Source organism: Etheostoma cragini, chromosome 9 (genome assembly GCF_013103735.1).
Source record: "Etheostoma cragini isolate CJK2018 chromosome 9, CSU_Ecrag_1.0, whole genome shotgun sequence".
NCBI lineage: Eukaryota > Metazoa > Chordata > Actinopteri > Perciformes > Percidae > Etheostoma > Etheostoma cragini.
Window position 1 is genome coordinate 16790464 of NC_048415.1, and position 19737 is coordinate 16810200.

The 19737-nt window shown below is 41.0% G+C and overlaps 1 protein-coding gene across 2 annotated transcripts in view; it reads left to right on the top strand.

Annotated features, from left to right (window-relative positions):
• The window catches only part of atf6 (activating transcription factor 6), a 36956-nt gene that overhangs the window by 11858 nt on the left and 5361 nt on the right, over positions 1-19737 (top strand). Inside the window, exons 8-15 of one of the 2 annotated variants that reach the window (XM_034880856.1) lie at positions 6916-7101; positions 7262-7353; positions 8496-8636; positions 10228-10323; positions 10421-10523; positions 11306-11376; positions 12777-12888; positions 16167-16251. In XM_034880856.1, coding sequence (XP_034736747.1) covers positions 6916-7101; positions 7262-7353; positions 8496-8636; positions 10228-10323; positions 10421-10523; positions 11306-11376; positions 12777-12888; positions 16167-16251 — 886 coding nt within the window. The remainder of the gene's footprint in view (positions 1-6915; positions 7102-7261; positions 7354-8495; positions 8637-10227; positions 10324-10420; positions 10524-11305; positions 11377-12776; positions 12889-16166; positions 16252-19737) is intronic. The other variant, XM_034880857.1, reaches the window with a different exon arrangement.

Genomic DNA, 19737 nt, shown 5'->3' on the forward strand with positions numbered 1-19737 from the left:
GCAAGGACCCACATGCATGTGCTTGCATGCCTTTGAGTAGTAACATGGGCGTGCATGCACCTGCCCACTATGTAACTATGATGTTGTGGTTGCCAAGTTGACACTTGAGCTGGAACCTGTCCAACATCAACTCACTCATCTTACCCTATTTTTAGTGTTTATTTTAATTTCACAAACCATTAACTTAATTTCTGCTTTAAATATGAAAAACAAAGTGTTGAAAGTAAAAGGTTTATGACTTTTTTACTCATGTATGATATATGCATGCATTTTTCACGCTGAAGGAAAAAGTTAAAACATTGCATGGACCATTTCTGTCCGTAAACATGACACCAAAATCTATGCAAACAAATCTATTACATCAAATTGAAAGATTTTGCCATGTTGGTTACATGCAAATGTTTTTGTTGTTGTGTCACTTGATTCAGTCATTACTCTTAAAAGAGAGACATCTGCGTGATAGTTACTAATCATAAGCCTCTCTGGTTTTCATGGAGCCACAAACAATCCACACATGACCATTATTGGCTTCTCCTTTGTTTGTACCTGTGGGGTTTCATTGGAAAGATTTACATGTACGTTATGTAAATGTAGTGCAGACAGTGTAAAGTTTGTTACTCTCCATGTGGATGAAATAGGGTGGAACCTTACATGTGTTGCATTCAGGGGTGATGTCAGGACAGCTGCAGTGAACAGAAGACACACAAACATGCAAAGTTAACAGACAGCCTGCTGATCTTCAGTATTTCTGCCTCATGCACTCATTTCTGTTGGGCCTGTGTAATGACAGCACAGGACAGCATAGAGCTTTCAGGGACTTTTATAAGGTACCATTAAGTACAGCAGGGACTGCCCTAGAGATTTAAAAGTCAAAACAGAAAAGTCAATTATAGTTTGTTTTGTTTAGGGTACAAACTTGTGGTTTCTTAATACAAGCTTTCGTGCATGCTGGACTTATTTTGGGTGGGAGAGTCTGATATTCTTTTAAAGACCTGGGGCTAGTTTATAGGTCTATGTTTCTGATTTTCTTTGTTACTTGAACAAACTGCCTCCTTCGGCTGGTCTGAATCATCAGCGTCCATCTTAAAAGTCAGAGAGATGCCGTTTGTTGTTTCAGGCTTTGGTCCCCGGCATGAGAGTTCCCTGAAGGCTTGCTAAAGTCCGACCTTTAGCTAGAAACATGTTCTTACTCCGTCTTCTCCCCTCTTTGTCTTGTTCTTTTTGACTGTGAGAAAAACTTCCAAATTCAGTGTTTTCCATTCGCCAGCTAGCTCAAACTGACCGGCAGTGAAGTTTAAAAAATGCATTGTTGTTCATAAGGGTAACTTTTTTTAATTAAGAATAATCATATGTGTCACATTTGTGGAATGTATCCTGAATGATTTGCAGTGCTTATAGTGGTGACACTGGGACAACCACAGAAAATTCAGCCAGCTTTTAGCATCTTATAGTAACAATCTCTGTGTGGCCCTGATGCAATTACCATGGATGTGAAAAACATTAGTCACAACCTAATGTCACAATGTTCTATTTTACCAACCTGCTCAATTTATCTTGACATTAACTAATTAGTTTTCCTTCAGACTTTTCAATGATAAACCTCAACTGAAATTTCACAAGTGTTTTTTTTTATTTTTTTAATGAATGGTAACATTTGACCTCTGCCTGTCAAAAATAGTCGGCCCTTGAAAGGGCCCAAGAGGAACTTATCCGATTATCAAGGGGTTAATCGAGTCTGGAGAAGCACTCTTCTTGCCAGACCACGAGAACAATGACGAGGAATTCCAAACCTCAGAGGCCAAAATAAATAAGCTTCTCAGCCATTTGTAAAGCTAAGCAAGTCAATAAAGTTTACAATAGGTGATTAAAGAGGAGGGACTGTCTACAATAATTAAGTGGGGGAAAATAAGCCTGGGTCTTTTGGAGTTGAGACCTCCATTAATTTCTCAAATTGTTAACGATGTTTTAGGGAATGTAGTAAACATTCTGTATATTTATATTAGAAAATATGGGTGTCATATCAGCTATTTATTGTTTAAAAGTGAGACTATGTAAGTTTTGCTAAATGGTAGCCACTGTAGCCACAAGTGACAATTATAATGGTAATACTTATAATGGTTTAAAGTAGGGTAACAGTAGCATAAAGAGTCAAAGTCAGTGTCTTTAATGTCTCGTACACATCATTATCTATGCTAACGTTAGCCACCACAAGCTACTGCTCGTACCAGACCAACTGTAGCAGCAAAACCCCACCGTGTATTTAAGTGAGTACGGGTATGTTTCATTGTTTATGAATATATAAATTCACCTTTTTACTTTTAAGAAAAATAATGTGTTAATTCATCTGGCAAAAGTTTCATCCTGAAGGTCTCGCTTTAAATGGACTAAAGAGTCCTGTGTGTATGCTGGTGTTTGTACCCACTGCAGCCGTGTTCACTTTATATCCTCACTGTGGTTTAGCTACAGCACAGTGGTGGACTTGGTGGGCTGGGGGAAGTGTAAAATGCCTGTTAAAGATGGCATGCCTGCGCCAGGTGTTACTACATGTTATGTCTACAGTTTGTCTGTGTGGGCCACTGTTCAAGTTGTTACAGTACTGTATTTTGGGCTAAAGTTAGCCTTAATAAGCCGCGTGTTAAACGGCTGCTAACCATTACATGCTTCCGACAGGTGCTGTGCAGGGCAAAGCTTATGGGACAGCTGTAAACAGCCATCAGGGATTGATTCACTGTAATGTAATGAGCTCCTATACCCCTGTGTGTGTGTGTGTGTTCTCTCTAGACTGCAAAGCACTCCAGCCTAGAACTGCAGGCCTCGACAAATCCTTCTATTACTAGGATGGGGGCATTTATAGGAGGGGAGCCCAGGAAAGCATTGTGTAATGCCAGATGGAAAGGGATCCCTCACGTCCAGCACAGAAGATGATGCTTTCAGGCCTTTAATTTTTATTTTGCATCAGAGTCCAGTTTCCAAATCGGAGTGCTCAGTTGAGTTTATAGAGAAAATATTATTCCATTATGAGAATTCCTGGAGAGCTACAAGGGAGCTTGATCACATCCATTACACAATTTGTCTTATTATCTATGCTCATTATTCAACACTCATACAGGGAGAAATCTATCATAGATTTAACAGCAAAGCTCTTAATTAAATACACCCAGTGATTTGAACAGTTCCCCACATCAGGTGCTAACAATCTGTTGAATGTTTCCTGAGGCTCGTTCCAGAAAGCGGGTTTAGTGGGAACTGAGTTTGTTAACCCTGAGATGAGGATCTGGGTTTTCTGTTTCAGAAAGGGAGGTTAATCAAACCTGAGAGAGGGGTAACTCCAGCCCCTTTCAGAAAGCGAGGTGACTTAACCTCATAGTCTGTTACTATGGTAACAGAGTCTGTGAACCTAACCTGGTTCAAGAAACCTCAAGTTTCTCAGTCTCTACTCGCTCTGACACAGCGCTCTTTCATTTCCTTATTAATGTTTCATTCAGTCTGTGTCAGGCGCATGTTAACGCAGTATTGTCATCTGCATGAATAAAAAAAACCAAACAAGGTTGGTTTTTTAGGCAGATTATAAAACTTTTTATACTTCAAACTTGGCAGGTCCTTTTGTCTTGTCGAAGAAGCTGTGCTACTTCGCACATTCGTCTGAAGATGATATGGAGATAGAGATATGTAGATGCCTTATCCGTCCTCCTATCACTGACGTCACCCATGGCTGACATGCTTTTACATCCCAGCACATTCTTTGTGTAGCATTACGTTTTTTGCAAATGCAGAGCCGTCAGAAAAGTGTGCCTCGCTCTAAAATGTTTTTATAGTGTTCCCTGGACACACACCAGCGAGATCCATTAAAAATAAATGCATGATTATAGATTATAGTTCTGTTAATGACATGGTGCTGCAGCCTCCGAATGGTATTAGTAGTAGTTTTATTTTTTTGCCTACAGGATTGCCCCTAAATGAAATAGGTGTAGCCTACTACCATTCCAGTTTTCACCAGTAATATTATATGTTACCTGTGATTTAAATATGAAATGAATACACTATATTAGAGCTTAGGCATTTCATAAGCAATTTTCTCACACCAATCCTTGCTATTTTGCAGCAGCAGCAGCCGTGTTGCTTTTTTAAACAAAACATATATTCACACACTCTGTATGTGCGCATGAGTAGTTCCAGAGGGATACTTGCTCCGTTCTGTTATCCTCAACAATTCGACTCGGACCTCGGATATCGGAATTCTTTCTCAGTGTCCATAAGGGTTGTCGGAATTCCGAGCTCAGAAATCCAAGGACAGGGGACGTGTTGGTCCATGTTGCTAGGCCATGTCTGACTTTCTAGTTGTAAATCCGACTCGGATAAATAAAAGAACGCAGCAAAAGTACGCCGACCGATTAGTCTGTGGTGGTTGCCATGGTGAATCGTAGTATCATGGTTCCAGTCCTGCTGCCTTTTTATAGTGGTGGTGCACACGCTTAACTCTGAGTCAACCTACTCTGAGTTGATTGAACCAACTCAAATCAGTTAGGCGGGCCCCTTGAGCTCATGTTTTTGTCACCACATCTGGTTGTTTTTGTCCAAATGTATAAAGCTGCTTTTGTGTAATATGATGCAGCAGGGAAACTATTTAAATTTCATTGTTTCATTACAAAGTGTAAAATTATATTATTGTATTAAGTCAAATGTTTAATGACAAAGTAAGACACACAGGCAGTCCTTATATTTTACAAAACCCTGCTGTAATGTATCTAATGTGCAAATTTTGTGATTTGGTACATCCATAAAATACCAAATTCTGCACTAACAGTTGACTAAATACCTCATTGGAAAACAAACAATTGGAACAAAGTGCTGACTTGCTTTTGCTCTGCAACTAAATGTTTCACCTACAGCACAGTTAGGCACCGTGTGGATTTTAAAATTGAGTTAAGAGAAAGCGAGTACCCAAAGGGGGAACTGCAACACAAAAAGACAGAAAGAATTCAACATCCCTGCTTGACAGTTATTTCACCTGCATGCCGTGGTTATAGGTGTTTATGACTTAAAGTAAAATCCGGAAACTTGTTAAACTAAGCCCCCTCCTGCTTGGATAGGTTAATGGTTCATCACCTACTTCCTCCTGGAGTAACTCTTCTGATGCTGAATGGAAAGAGTCGACTCTCAACAGCAGTGTGACAGTTAGACATGCTGGGACCTGTTGGCTTGTCAGCTCTTCTTCTCACTTGTCCATTGAAGAGTTGTTGCAGGCGATTCTACCTTTCAGCAACAACATGCAGCTGTCCACTGTGCAGGAGCAGCAGCAGGAGGAGGAGGAGAAGGCCCTGCTCACGGGCGCCTTGGCAGTTTCCCACAGACACTTTGTTTAGAAATTTTGAGTTTGAACCAGTGTTTGCGTTCTTACCCATTCAATTGAGGTTCATTGAGAAATGCCACTTTTTTTTTTTTCTCCTTTTTTTTTTTTTGCTGCCTGCCTCACATTTTCCTCCTCAGCCTCAATCTGGTTGCAATGTGAAGTTCCCCCTGCTCTCCACTCCCTGGTAACTGCTTACTTGCAGTGTTCCCAGGCTCGGGCTAGTGGCACGGCTCCCAGATCTGGGCTGGGAGACAGAGGGGTTTCTCAGGAGACAGAACACAAATACAGGGATCCAAATAACTTAATCACCAGCGGGGCTATTAGGCCCAGGGTCTTACAGGCTTACCCTGAGGCGGGGTTTTGGAGAAGGAGAGGGGAGGAGTAGCTGGGGACGGGATGGTCAATGAAGGTGTTTGGGTAATCACCACAGCCATGGGGGGTGTTAATTTTATGTTAAGATAAGTGATACTTGGGTTAGATTTCAGTCCTCACCTCACTGGCCTTGAGTGGCAAGAATCCCATATTTAAAAAAAAAAAAAAAAAAAAGTTTTTTTGCCTTTTCATAGGTTTGGGCAGTCTTAATTTGTAATAAGGCCTTGAATAAACAATTGCGGCAATTAAGACCGACTATTGCTGAACGTTTTTTTTACATCCAGACCTATAATATATATAGTGCCTCTATGTTTATGTGTCTCAGATGTGAACCCATTTCTCAAAGAGTGACACACTCCTTAAACACAATTTTTTTCACATATAGTACAGAGGCATGCAGGCGACCTCTGGACCTCTTAGAGGATGTCCATGTAAATATTTTCAAGCAGAAGTTTGATTCTTTGCACTTAGGGGCTCTTTGGGGGCAATGTTACAGCCAGGTGTTGTTGCAGAGATGGCATTAACCTCCCAACACATCTTGAACATGTCTATGTATTATTCTATCACCGTAGTACACCGTAGCATCCATGGCCAAGGTGTTCTCTCTCGGCGGGAAAACAAAGCCAACTGTGGCTTTGATGTCTGCTTCCCCTTCCCTATCTTTCATTTCCTTTTTTCACTTGTGTCTTTTTGGTGTTTTTCTCTCTCTCATGCCAGTGCCCCTCTTTTAAAACTTCTCCTCCACTTTCCACACTCCTTGTTAGGATGTCACCTGTGTTGTTCACCACATACATACTCCTGGCAGTACATATACTGTTGCATCTATACCATTGATTGTCCAATGCTGTTTTGCACGCCTACATGTGAATACATCCATTTGTCCTACTTTTCCTCTAGACATTTGTTTGGGTGATCTCACAGAAAAAGATTGCTCTTATGAATGGAAAGCTATTTTTAACCAAATGCCTTTGAGAGCCTAGACAAACATGATGTCACACAAGTGAGAGGAACCTATGATCTACAACCCAACAGGTGGCTCAAGCAGGCAATTTATTTATTTCTCACAATAACCATCCCTCCTTTTGGGTAGGTTGTGAAGTGGTTACAACCATATATGATAAAGTGGGTGACTTGACATGAATGATAACCTTTGTCCAATGTCTCTTTCTGTCTTTGTCACCTTCTCGCTCCAGTCCAAGTTGGGACAGAGGCAGCAGCGCATGATAAAGAACCGCGAGTCGGCCTCCCTGTCTCGGAAAAAGAAGAAAGATTATCTGCTCTCGCTGGAAGCTCGCCTGAAAATGGCGTTGTCTGAGAATGAGGAGCTCAAGAGTGAGAATGGCACGCTCAAGAAACAGCTGGAGGGCCTGCTGAGTGAGGTGAGAGGCTAGCAGCCACTGATCTCCCAATACGTCCACACAGCCTTTCACTTAGAAAAGAAGCCTGTGCAAAGTAACAAAAGTCTTGTGTGAATTACACAGGACTCATATCTGTGATTCGTCATTTGTACTAACACGTGATGTCTAACTTTTCCTGCAGAACACTGTACTAAAAGTAACGGCCCCCAAGAGGAGAGCTGTGTGCCTCATGGTGGTGTTGGTGTTCGTCATGCTTAACATTGGACCAATGAGGTGAGCGCATATTGTGTGACTATGGCTCTCTCTCTGTGTGTGTCTTTCAGTGTAGACACAACAATTTAATTTAGGCTCTAAAAGCTTAGATTTAGTTCAAAACAAAAGCACGCTGATGATGGCATACTGTATCTCCAGATGTATGAAGATTAATGGTAACCGCAACACACTGTAGATGCACAAGAGTGTAATTACTGAAGGAAGACAAATGGAAAGCCCCCTGAGTCACTGTGGGAATCACGCCACTCATGTAAGATATTACGCACAAATGTTTATTCAAAACAGAGCAGAACATTTCCTATTGAAGCAATAAGTTCACACAAAACCTACTTCATCCATATTTCAATTGACAAAGGTAATGAACATATCGTGCTCGTAATATTAAAAGTCGTGACAAATTTAAGATGAGTTATGAAAAATCGCACTGGAGAAAAGAGTTTATTTTACCCAGCGAGCAAATGGAGAGATTACGTTACCCCACAAACTCAACTCAAGTCCACATCCAACTGTAATGATGACTTCTCTGTTATCATGTTTTAAAATGTTTGTTTTCTCCTAGGAATAACTTTCTCCAAGGCTAGTTTTGATTATCTGCCTGCACTCTGTGCTGGGAATGTGTTTTCTTGGTTGTTTTCCAGAGCTTAAACATGAAAAGGTTTCTTGGGACCCATGAATGAGTTTGCTTTTGTGACTTGAGTAGTAATTCACAGTAGCTAAAGTGTGTGTGTGTGTGTGTGTGTGTGTGTGTGTGTGTGTGTGTGTGTGTGTGTGTGTGTGTGTGTGTGTGTGTGTGTGTGTGTACACCTGTGCGTGTGTACACCTGTGCTCACATCTGTGTATTTTGTGTTTGGGCTCTCCTTTGGAATGTGAAATATGTCCTCTTTTGAATTTGGATCCTTTTGAAATGGAAATGCCACCCAGTGTAGTAATACCGTTGAAAAGAGAGCATTTTTGCTTGTGTGTGTGCGCCACAGAGTTCAGAATCTGCCTGTGGCTAAAAACGAACAACCCTCCTGTGCACAGGATGTGGACCACATGGCATTCAGCAGTTATTTCAGTCCATTACCCGGTTCTTCTTTCCAGTTTGTTTCCTCCATTCTTAGGATTCAGATTTTTCCCTCACCTATCTTTTATTTCTTCAGTCTGTTTCAGGGGGGCCCAGGCTCCAAGCTCTCCATGCAGCACGGCGGAAGACACCTGTTGGGTTTCTCCTCAGAGGCAGAAACTGAGGTTGTGATGGGCCCCGATCCCCTCGACAGTGGCCCCTCTGAGATGGCGGACAGGTAATGTGCTCCCCCCCGCAAACACCTTTCACAACACAACCGCATGTCAGTGGACCCGGATGCACCTGTGCCTGGGCTCAGTCTGAATCAGTACAGCTCATTACAGCAAGTGTAAACAGGCACGCTAGCCAATTACCAACTCTGTCCAAACGTCTGCTTTACAAACGCCTCCAGGCCCGCGGCTGGCCGGCCAGCAGTTGTGCTTTGAGTAACAAAGTGGTAAATTGGGCTCAGGCCACGTTTGACATCCAACTTTTTATTGCTAGTAACAGTTTATTTTTCTAAAGTGTTATATATTTTTCTTTAAATGCGATAGAGGCACAACAGTCTCATTTGTAAATTGCATAAATAACATACTTATTTGGTACATAACCGGTAGCCCCCCCATGTCCTGACAGTGATGTTTTGCAAGGTGGTCAGAGCGTTGAATGTCTGCATGGCATTGCCAGCCTGTGTTTTGTCAGATCTCGGCATAGGGTATGTTACATGTTAATGCAAACTATTCAGCTGTAGTATCAGGTTTCCCAGCAGCATTTATCCAGCGTGGGCAGGAAGGAACACATTAGCCTTTACAAAAGGGTGACGGCACCAAACGCATAAGAGCGGAGAATGACGGGGGAAATATGCAACCTAATCTCGCCGTCCCACTGACCAGGAAGGTGTGTGTGGGGGATGGTTAATACGGCCCCTCCAGTTAGAGTTATGATCAAGGCTCTGTTGGCTGACATGTTGTCTCGCCGAACCATTTCCAGAGCGTTTAGAGTCGGGAATGCAGGGCATACTTGACGTGTCGGCTCAGATCAGGGGGACCCACGGGAGGTATTACGTCTGTGGCGGGCGATTAGTAGCAAGCCTCCTGCAGGTGGGGGATGACTGTGGACAGTCTACATCATCACCTCAAGCAACATAATCATTCATTCGCAGAGGTTTAACAGTAAACTAAAGTCACATTATCATCTGAATACTGAATCTGAATAAATTGAGTAATGCAATGTAGTGTGCTGTTAATCCATAATGTAAATAAACCCACCTGTTGGTAACAACCCAGACTTGTTTTTTGTGTCATTGTCCATAATCAGACTGGATGTGAGCTGCAGGGTGGCAGTGCTCACGTCACTGTAGCTACACTCAGCGTCTGATCATTGCTCTAGCAGCGTGTGCAGTGTCTGAATCCGCACTCCCCCTCTCAGCATTTCCGTCCGTACAATTAGCGACTGAAGCTCTGCCACGTCTGCACGTGTCAAGTATTAGGAATTGGAATAAATTACAAACTCATTAATTTGCACTGACATTCTAAAGGTTTATAATTGTCCCCACATTGAAGCCGTGCTGGTTTCTCTTTTAGTACCGTTTTGCTTCCTGTTACACGATTCACTCTTTGTGTTTCATCTCCATCAGAGGACAGGCAGCCGTGTTGGCTCTCAGTTTGCATTCAAAGCATATTCTCAACATGTGGACAATATTTAGTTTTTAATAACAGATTCTAATTTGAAATGCTTATATTGATTTAAGAACATATCATCAGTCTTGTAAAGTAATTACTTCCCTCTTCCTCTAACACCCTTTATCTGCTTTTTCCTCTGCGTTGCAGCTCTGAGGATAAAGCCCTGATGGTGGTGAAGGATCCTATCTTCCTCCGACCACCTCCCCCCTGCCAGCCTCCTGTTAACAGGACCAAGTGCAGAGAGTAAGTTATGAGCTCTTTCATGTATGGCCTACATTTCTCCTTTCAAGTAAGACTACAGAAAGGTAAAGAAAATAATGTTCTCCATGTCGATTGGCAGGTTGGCCCATGAATTGAGGGGCTGGGTCCACCGTCATGAGGTGCAGCAGACCAAATCCAGGCGCATGAGTAACAGCAATAACAAACCAACCAGGACTATTCTGGTAGGTCACACAGCAGGTTTTGAAAGAAGAAAAGCAGGACAACATATCTAATGGGCCGTGTAAGAATTTACGTGATGTTTAGGGTTTGCAATAAAGCTTACAAATTAAACTTCCCTTTTATTTTAGGCCATATAAAGTTGTTTTTGGCCAACCAAAGCCTCTCTTTCACCACTGTTTCACCTCCCCTCACACCTTCCCTTTTTTTGCCTCATATTTCTCTTCATTGGGCTGAGTTTAATCCAAAAGCCCTGAGAAAGTAAACACAACACTTAGAAGGGAGCTGTAGGATTAGTGCCCCCTGCTCCTTTTTTCCATGATTTTTTTCCCAAATCTGTCACAGTAGGTCTATTCCACTCGGAGCTGCCCAGTTCGTATATACCCATTTTTCATTTTACTTTAATAGAGATGTGGAGGTGTATATTTCTCACCTGTATTGAGCTGTTTAAGGTCCACAGACGCGCACAAACCCTAACAGTAATTCAACATATGTGATTTTATATTAATATTATTTAACTCTTTTGGTGGGTTTTCTGTTTGTATTTGTTTGGTTCTAGATGCAAGTCTAAGTTTTAAGATTCTTAAACTAGATGTGATTTATAAGGAGAAAACCTTGGGACTGGAGTGCGTGTTGATCTGTACATGGTTTTGAAATGATGGTCATTTAGTCAGTCTGTTTGTATTTGACAGAGTTGCCAAGAGTTTATCCCGCTCACTCTAGTTGTTAGTTGATAAGATTATAAATCGATAATAGCCCCTTTCTCCTCTTTTTTTTCCCTCAACAGAAAACAGAGAATAAGGAGGCTGACGGTGCCCAGATTGTGACGGTCCAATACACAGAAACTACTGAGGGAAAGTGAGTAAAGGCCTGAACAGTGTATTTGTGTCATATTCACACAAGTCTTTTTTCAGATTCTTTTTTTTTTTTTTTTATAGCTGCATTAAGCATTTTTTGACAACTAGAGGGCGCATCCATCTTGTAGATCAATCAGAACAAATACACAGTAGCTATCTCTTGTGTGATACGAATCAGTGAGTTAAATCTTATTTCCGAGTGGCAGACTGTCGGATACACAGAGACCAATTTATATAAAGCAACTGTAGACATAACACACTAGTATGTTTCATTGTTTTTCGAGTGGTACTTAAGCAGAGGGGCTCTTTGAATGGGGCTGTAACGGAAAATAACATTTGCCTTGATATCCGTATACTTGGCGTTTGCCCTCTAATCAGTTTTTACAATCTTTCTGATTTGTGCTACAGTGATTTTAAAGCATGACCCTCCAAACTGTTTCAGAGCTTTAATGGTCAATAAGAACCTTTCCTGCTGGACTGCACCGCATAGTTTGGATCAGTCTGATGGAGAAAATGTGTTGTTGGCCACCCACAGTTTATTTTTTTTGTCGGTTGTAAATCTGGCTGTGAAACATGCAAATCTACAAGACAAAATGGGAGAAATCGGTTTCAAGAGAACCAGAATGCAAAGAGGAAATACACAAGAACGGTTGCACCTCACAGTTTCGTTTTGGTTTTCATCCTCATGTATGTGGCCGTCCTGCTGTACACAGAATGTTTAGAACCGGGCCACAGCAGTAGAGTCTGCGAAAGCTTGTATTCTCCAGTGGGTTGTGAAACAAGGGAAGCAGACGTAGAGCTGCATCTGTCATGATGTCATAAAATGATTGATTTTAATTATGGATTAATCTGCCGATTAGGTTCTCAATTAATTAAGTGTTTAAAACAAATTAAAGAATAACCACCCCAATCTCCTAAGATTATGTCATAAATTTTGTTTTTTTACAAAAAAAACCAAAGAGTATCTGTATAGTATATTGTAAGGGGAAAGCAGAACCAGAATTAATATATGGTATTTTGGCTTGAAAAATGACTTAAACAATTTATGGAGTATCAAAATACTTGTAGATACATTTTTTTGTATTGATTGACTAACTGATTAAATGACTAATAGTTGCACGTGTAGATTACTGAGATGCAAATCAATGCCCTGCCAATTGACTGTGTGCTCCACTGTAATAATGATGATTGAATGAACTTGTTCTAACACCAAGTTAGAAAGGGAGTCTATATCAGGGTTAAACAGACAGATGTATCAAATAATAGAGGTTTGATGAAAAATCTAATATAAAAAATATTGTTAAAGAATTTCATCTGTATGAAATTCGCCAACAATTTTCGAATATTTGTTGAGTGTTTTTGCAGTGTTCCTCATACTTTTCTGTTTTTCTTTATCAACAGGAATCTAGGCAATGAGCTGCAGGTATACTACGCACCTCATCACACCTACAGTGACTTCTTTGATGAGATCAATCGCCGTGGCGACACTTTCTATGTAGTGTCCTTCCGCAGGGTAAGTTTGAACTTGTTTGGTCCATTCCACTGATTTTTAGTGAAGAAACAAGCGCTGGCTCCACACATATAAAATAAAAATACTTAAACACAAATTCATCAGTGTTGAGCTATGAAAACTTCCATTTGTCATGAGATTTCCTTCTTCCAAACTGGCCATAAAAAGTGACAAGTTAATGCTAAAAAAAGACTAACTTATGAATCATAAATTATATGTAATAGGTTGGTTTCTCAACAGAGAGATTTGAGAGAAAAGTGGAGGGTGGTAGAGGGGATGAAGGGTGGTAGTTACGCCCAAGGGTGTAACTACCTCTTTCTAGTCCAGTTTGCTTAGTTGTTTTGCAATCATCAAGACCATGTTTTGGATTTTAGGCATGGCCGTGTGTCACTGTTAATCTTCTTGGCCTTTATTCATTTGACAATTTTTCCACATTTGAGACTCTAAACCTGTTTTAAGTTTTTCCTCTTCATATGATTAATCCTGGACGTAATATAAAGTGTTCTTTGATTACTTTGGGTTTGTCTCTTCTGTTATCAAGAAAAAGAAAACAAAGTTGCTATAGAGGAACTCTTTTCTCCCCATTGTAGGTTGTGTTTCGTTATCATGGGAAGTTGCTGCTCCATCTCTTGTCACTGAGCTGAGTCGAATAAGACACATAATAACATCACGAAAATGTAATGAAGATATGTTTCTTACCCAAAAAATATTTGGTCACTGTTCCAAAGAGCTCATATCACACTCAACACCTCTGGGGGATGTTAAGCCGTTAAATTGTCAGGATTACTTAGTGGGGTGGGAGTTTTGGAGCATGTGGTCAAAGATCAAGACAAAAGCTTGGCTCTTAGTTGACATGGTGACAGCAGGGACAATGACTACTACGGTATACCCGAGTTGAGGGCCTCTACAAGTCAAATAGCTCTCCGTCAGTTTCTAGCAACTTTGTGTTGCATGAGCAGTGAGGTCAGGCAAAAACTGGTAGCACTCTAGTGTGATAATAAAAAGAGTTAATATACAGGTAATAAGTTGTAATTACCAAAGTAATAACTGGGTAATACATCACAGTAATAAGATTAATACTGGGGTAATAAGGTGATAAAAATGTAACCGATCTAATAACATGCAATTACTAATGGAATAACTAGGAATGGGTTTTATGATAACCATATGTATATCTGATAGTGGTAATAGTCATATTAATATTGTAATAACATGATAATAATGGGGTAATATATGTTTTATTCACAGTATAATAGGCTACTATCAGCGTAATACCTTCCAAATGTTTTTTTTAAAATTATTATTAAATGATGAAGTGGACTTATCCTTGTTTTAATAAGTGGGAAAGGTTAGAAGAATAAAAGTATTATTGGGTATCACAAACACTTTACAAAGCGTTAAATTGCAAAAGACTCAGATCATTATTCGGTGTGAACTTTTAAATTCTTACAGACCTTTTATTTGTCTGTCCGTCTGTCAGTCAGTACGATGTTCTTACAAAACTACAAAAGCTCTGGATTAAATTGAAATTTCTTTGGATTTGGATTTTAAAGCCACTCAGTACCAATTTTGACTTTAGTCCCTCGAGGTAACTCGTTGGCTTCATCATGACCTTCTCTTAACCTCGCCAGAAGTTGAGGTCACTCTACAGTGTGTTGCGCTCTCAGAGATCCATACTTAAGTCAAGATTACTGTAAGGCCTGGACAGGTACATTAACACCTGTGGCTTTGTTTAAGTGTGAAATGAGGTGATGGAAAACATTAACTCCCAAAAAAACCAAAGTATGAAACTACTTTCACTCTGTTGCTGTTTCGCGGTCTTGCTTCACTCCTCGTGTTGTTTCAGCACCTGTGGCTTTATGTAAGTGTGCATTGAGGTCAGGTGGTGGAAACACTGGCTGCTTTCACCATGGGCTGAATCCCATAGGGTTCAAGAAAAGAAGGGAGAGAAAAAAAATCACCTGTTGTCATGGCAGCTGTTATATCAACTGGACGAGCTTGCGGCCCCTCATGATGACCAGTAATGGGGGTTTTGTTTTCCTGCAATCTTTCAAACCCATTCAATGCACCCTCTTAGTCATTTTTTAGCATGTAATATTCCCTTTGGTGGCTTTTTAGCTTATCCCTAATTTGTTGCAGTGCCATGACCGTATATCACATTACACCCTTAATTCTGAAGAACCACTATCAATAAAATTACAAAAAATAACCTCCTAGCTATCCAACAATTAGTGTCATTTTAATAAAACGTATAAGGCTTTATGGGATTTATGGGCTTTACTTTCTTTTCCTTCTTCTACATTGCTCCTTCCTATCTTTTTGCAGTAATCCCTTCCCCGACCTAAGACCATACTTCCGCGTGTCATCACCTCACAGTGCCCCTTATTTTTCATTTCACCCAGGCTGAGTTTTGCAAGCCAAGTGTGACCGAGGTTACCTGTTTTCAGTTGGTCTCCTGATAGCTCTTGATGCCAGTTTTGCAGGTGATAGAAACCAAATTATGGGTGATTTCTCTGCAGTGTTACCTGTCTCACTTAACCCTTCCTAAATAGGCACTCCACTAATTTTACACATGAAGTTCAGTTTCCTTTCATTACGAGTAGTACTACTACGACCAGTTGCATAATGTCTGCATCATGGATAATCTCAGGCTTGAGAAATGTGTAGCCGAAAGCCAGCATTACAAACTTCAGATGTGTAGTTTGAAAGAAGTTGTTATTTAGAAGGTGGGGGTTTTAATTTAAGGCGTTATTGAGTCCAAACACAGCTGTGTGTGTGTGTGTGTGTGTGTGTGTGTGTGTGTGTGTGTGTGTGTGTGTGTGTGTGTGTGTGTGTGTGTGTGTGTGTGTGTGTGTGTGTGTGTGTGTGTGTGTGTGTGTGTGTGTGTGTCACATGTGTGAACACAAGCATTATAATGTTTATTGACAATTTGATCTCTGACTTCTTGTAGATTAAAAATGCTTAAATGGCCCAAAGGTGATTGGTGAACTGTTTAGATAGGGCGAGGCATGAGAAAAGTGAATGCTCAATTTGAAGAATTTTGTGACTAGAAAAGGCCCTCATGGAAATTGAGTTATGCTAGGACCTTTGAACTTCCCAGATGACCATTGCATCATTGCTAACCTCATGTTGTTAATGCAAGTCCTCCAGTAGGTCTCCTAGGAGTCATAAACTCGGCTCCAAATCTTAATCAACAACTGGCAAATGCATGCTTCCGACATGTTTTGTTTGCTTCCATGTGAGTTGTATTTTCCACTTGATGACATTATCTTTGTTTTCAGGATCATCTTCTACTTCCTGCCACCAACCACAACAAAGGAAGTCGACCCAAGATGTCTCTGGTATTGCCAGCCATGAACATAAACGGTAAGCACTGCAGCACAGACACAACAGTTGGGGAGTTTGGTCACTCAACACAACGTAACAGATGAAAGGCAAACTAGGAGCAGATTCAGAAACACGTCGCCCCACAAGAATGCATTACGTATGGCGCAGGACCAAAATAGAGCACTTTGGCTTTTATAATCCCATTAAGGTGATACTGATCCTTTTTTATCATGTGTGCTGGTACTTTGTTTCCCAAAATCTATCGTCTTAGATGCAAAACATTTGTTGCTTTTTTAACTTAAATGGAAGTTTCTTTATGGATTCTTTTTTTTTTTTTTTTTTGCCAAAACGATTCTTGGGCATCTGGTGTCTTGGTGTCTTGGCGTAGGTGAAGAAGAGCCCATTGTGGTTTCTGTTATGTCTTTCAGGCTCTGATTAGGCTCAGCATTTAGCAATGCTGTCAAGTGTTGGTACAGCCACTGACCGAACCACACGCAGACACAAACATAAGAAAAAGCAGCTTTTTCAAAATGGTCATATCCTATTGACTTTGAATTTTTTTAGTTTTGTACTGAAATTGATATGATCAAGTTGAGGCCTTGGCAGCGAGGTGTATATTTTATTAGATTTACTTAAGTTGTGTTACAAATATTATTTAATGATTCTAATATTAAAGATATCCTATTCCTAAAAACATTCAAAAATGCCTTTTATGCTGGCAAAACCTTGTGTGACCACATCTTTGCTATCCCTTCATACACACATTAGAGTGCGGATCGGGCCGGATTTTTCTGTCCGAGCCCGGCCTGCGTCCGACAGAGCAGTAACCGAACCCGACCCGAGCCCGACAGGCATTAAGATATTTCTGTCCGAGCCCGACCCTAGCCCGACACAGTTAAAATCGCATTTGTTTCTCATACTAATGACACATGTACGTTTGTTTGTGTGGAAAGCCCGCTTTTATTAAGCAAGTGTAGGAAGGCATTGGGAAATGTCAACAGATGAGCGCATCAATGCACACGGGGCAACAAGCGCCATTACCTCCATAATAAGCTGTTTTAAATCCAAAATGTTCATTGCGCTGATGTGACCGAGCCCGACCCGAACCCGAGCATCCTTTTCTAAAAATCTGTCCGAACCCGTCGGGTCCCGTCGGGTCCCGTCGGGTCCCGTCGGGTCCCGTCGGGCTCAGGTCGGGTATGCATCCTCTAACACACATTGCTTGAATTGTTGGCTTGACATTCATCACCCACTGTTTTTAATAAAGGTTCATACTTGTATTTTGGGTTTGTACTTAAACATGTTTACATGCTTTGACGTTCGTAAAACACATTGTTTTCACATTATTATTATTATTATACATATTCATACTATCTGTCTGAATATATCTGTATTCTCCCTCTATCTGAAACACGTTTTGTCGCACTTTTATACGTTCAGTATAGTTGTGACATTACAACCAGACAGAAGTCCTGACAGCTCGTTTAAAGGCACACTATCTGAATACAGGTGGGGTGCATTTTTTTGTAGGTTGAGCGTTTCAATACTTTCACAGTATTTATATTGGACCTCAACCTTATTTTATAAAAAAAATAAACATGGAAATCTCACTTTTTACAATGGGATCTTTAACAAAGAACACCACTCATCTAGACTGCTTTGGTTCTCTTAAAGGGAACAATTGCCGTCCACATTTTGTCAATGTGGGGGGCAATGACAGTGCAACTGGTCGTGGTTTAGGATGGGTGGTTTTCACTAGCCCATTTGAGATGCAATCAACTGTATATTTGACTTTCTGCCCTCAGTATCAGAACACTATCGGCAACTTTGGACTTTGATTGCCGCATTTGTTGCCAATTTGTTATGCGTACAGATGTTTTTGATTTCCATGAGCTCATCATAGCTTTTTTCCATAGTCCTTAGTTTTTGCTTGATTATCGATTCAAAATGTCAAAGTCCGGTCACCAGAGATTTCAGTGGAAAGTCTTCTTTGTCCAAATGCTGCAGTTAATTATCAGGTGGCTCGCTTTTCAGTAAGCCTGCAAGATAGTAAACTGAAGGGAAACCTGCTGAAGAGATTTTGTTTATGTAGGGTGTGAGCAATTAGATAAGAAGGCCTGTTGTTGTTGGATGCTGACGTTTTTATTAGAAATCCTCTTGTTCCTCTGATATCGTCTTGTCTGTGGCAGAGCACCAGCAACAGATTTGATTAGTCAACCAGCTCTGAGAGGAGCGAGTCAGTGGAATATGAGCCTTTTACTCAACAGGGAAGACAAAGTCAAGGGGAAATAACTTTTTTTCTGGAAGGGGGGTGTTAGAGATGAAGATTGATGAAGGTAAACATTGTTCTTGGTTGGTCTTGTCAGGGAAGAATGTTAAAGTCTGTGCAGGTCAGATAGCCCATTGAAATAGCAGTAAATAGTGAAATCCAAGAGCTCCTTTTCAGCTAATTGTTGAAATGACCAAACAAAGGTGGCATTCAGCAAAAGATATTGGGTCTGGAAAGACTCCTGTTGGCTCAAGAAAAGGTTTGATTTGCATGACCTGTCATGGCCGTAAATGCAAACATTGTGTTTTTCTGTGCTTTTGTCGAACGTTTTTTTTTCCTGCTTGATTCGGGTGTTAGGAGGCTAACCGCAGTTTCATGTTAGCACAGATGCACGTAAGGTAGCTTCAGTTTCAGATGCCACAACTGATCCTCCTGGTAGTTCCTCGTTGCCAGAAAGGACTGTAGTTTAAAAGCAAGCAAACAGAGGCTGACATTGAAAAGAGGTTGCTGGTGATTCTCTTCACCCGCATGGTCCTCCTTCTTTCAAAGCCCCATGTGTCACACACATGACAGCCATCAAGTCGCATTTCAGATTTTTGTTGTCTTTGTTTGGAACTTTGAAGTGATTAAGTGCAAATTTACACATTAAGATGGGCAAGACACTTAGAAAAGCAGAAATACTGTCTTCTCGCTGGAGCATGATTGCTCCACAGTGGAGGATAATTCTTCCCAGCGCCCCTGTAGCTGCTCTCCTTCAGGAATGCCTTCCTTCTCCAGCCACTAAATGGTTTTCATCTGGAGGAGGTGGTTAGACTCTGCTAATCTGGAGCAAGTGTTTGGTCTGTCATGGTCAATAACTGAACATCATAGATCGAGACTTTGATGTACGCCTTCGCTTGTTTCTGTCTCGTTGCGTGTCCATGGTTTAGGGGCTCTGTAAAGTTACTTGACCGCCTTGATTCTCTGAAAGGAAAATGGATCTGGCTGAGCAGTGGCTCCACGCAAGGACTGAAGGTTGTGTTTATTTAACGATCCAGAGTTTGAAAGTAGCTCAATCAAGTGGAAGCGACATGTTTGGAGGAGAGGAATGTTTTGGAGATGACATCATTTACAGGTGGATCGTACAAGGGAGACGCACAGCAGTCTATTTTTACTTCTCTGAGATTGTACGTGTGCGCTGTCGCTAAAAGGCAGCCTTCACTGGGGGTTCAACTTAGAGCTCCGCACCACTGAAGGAGTTAGGGGTCAGATTTTCC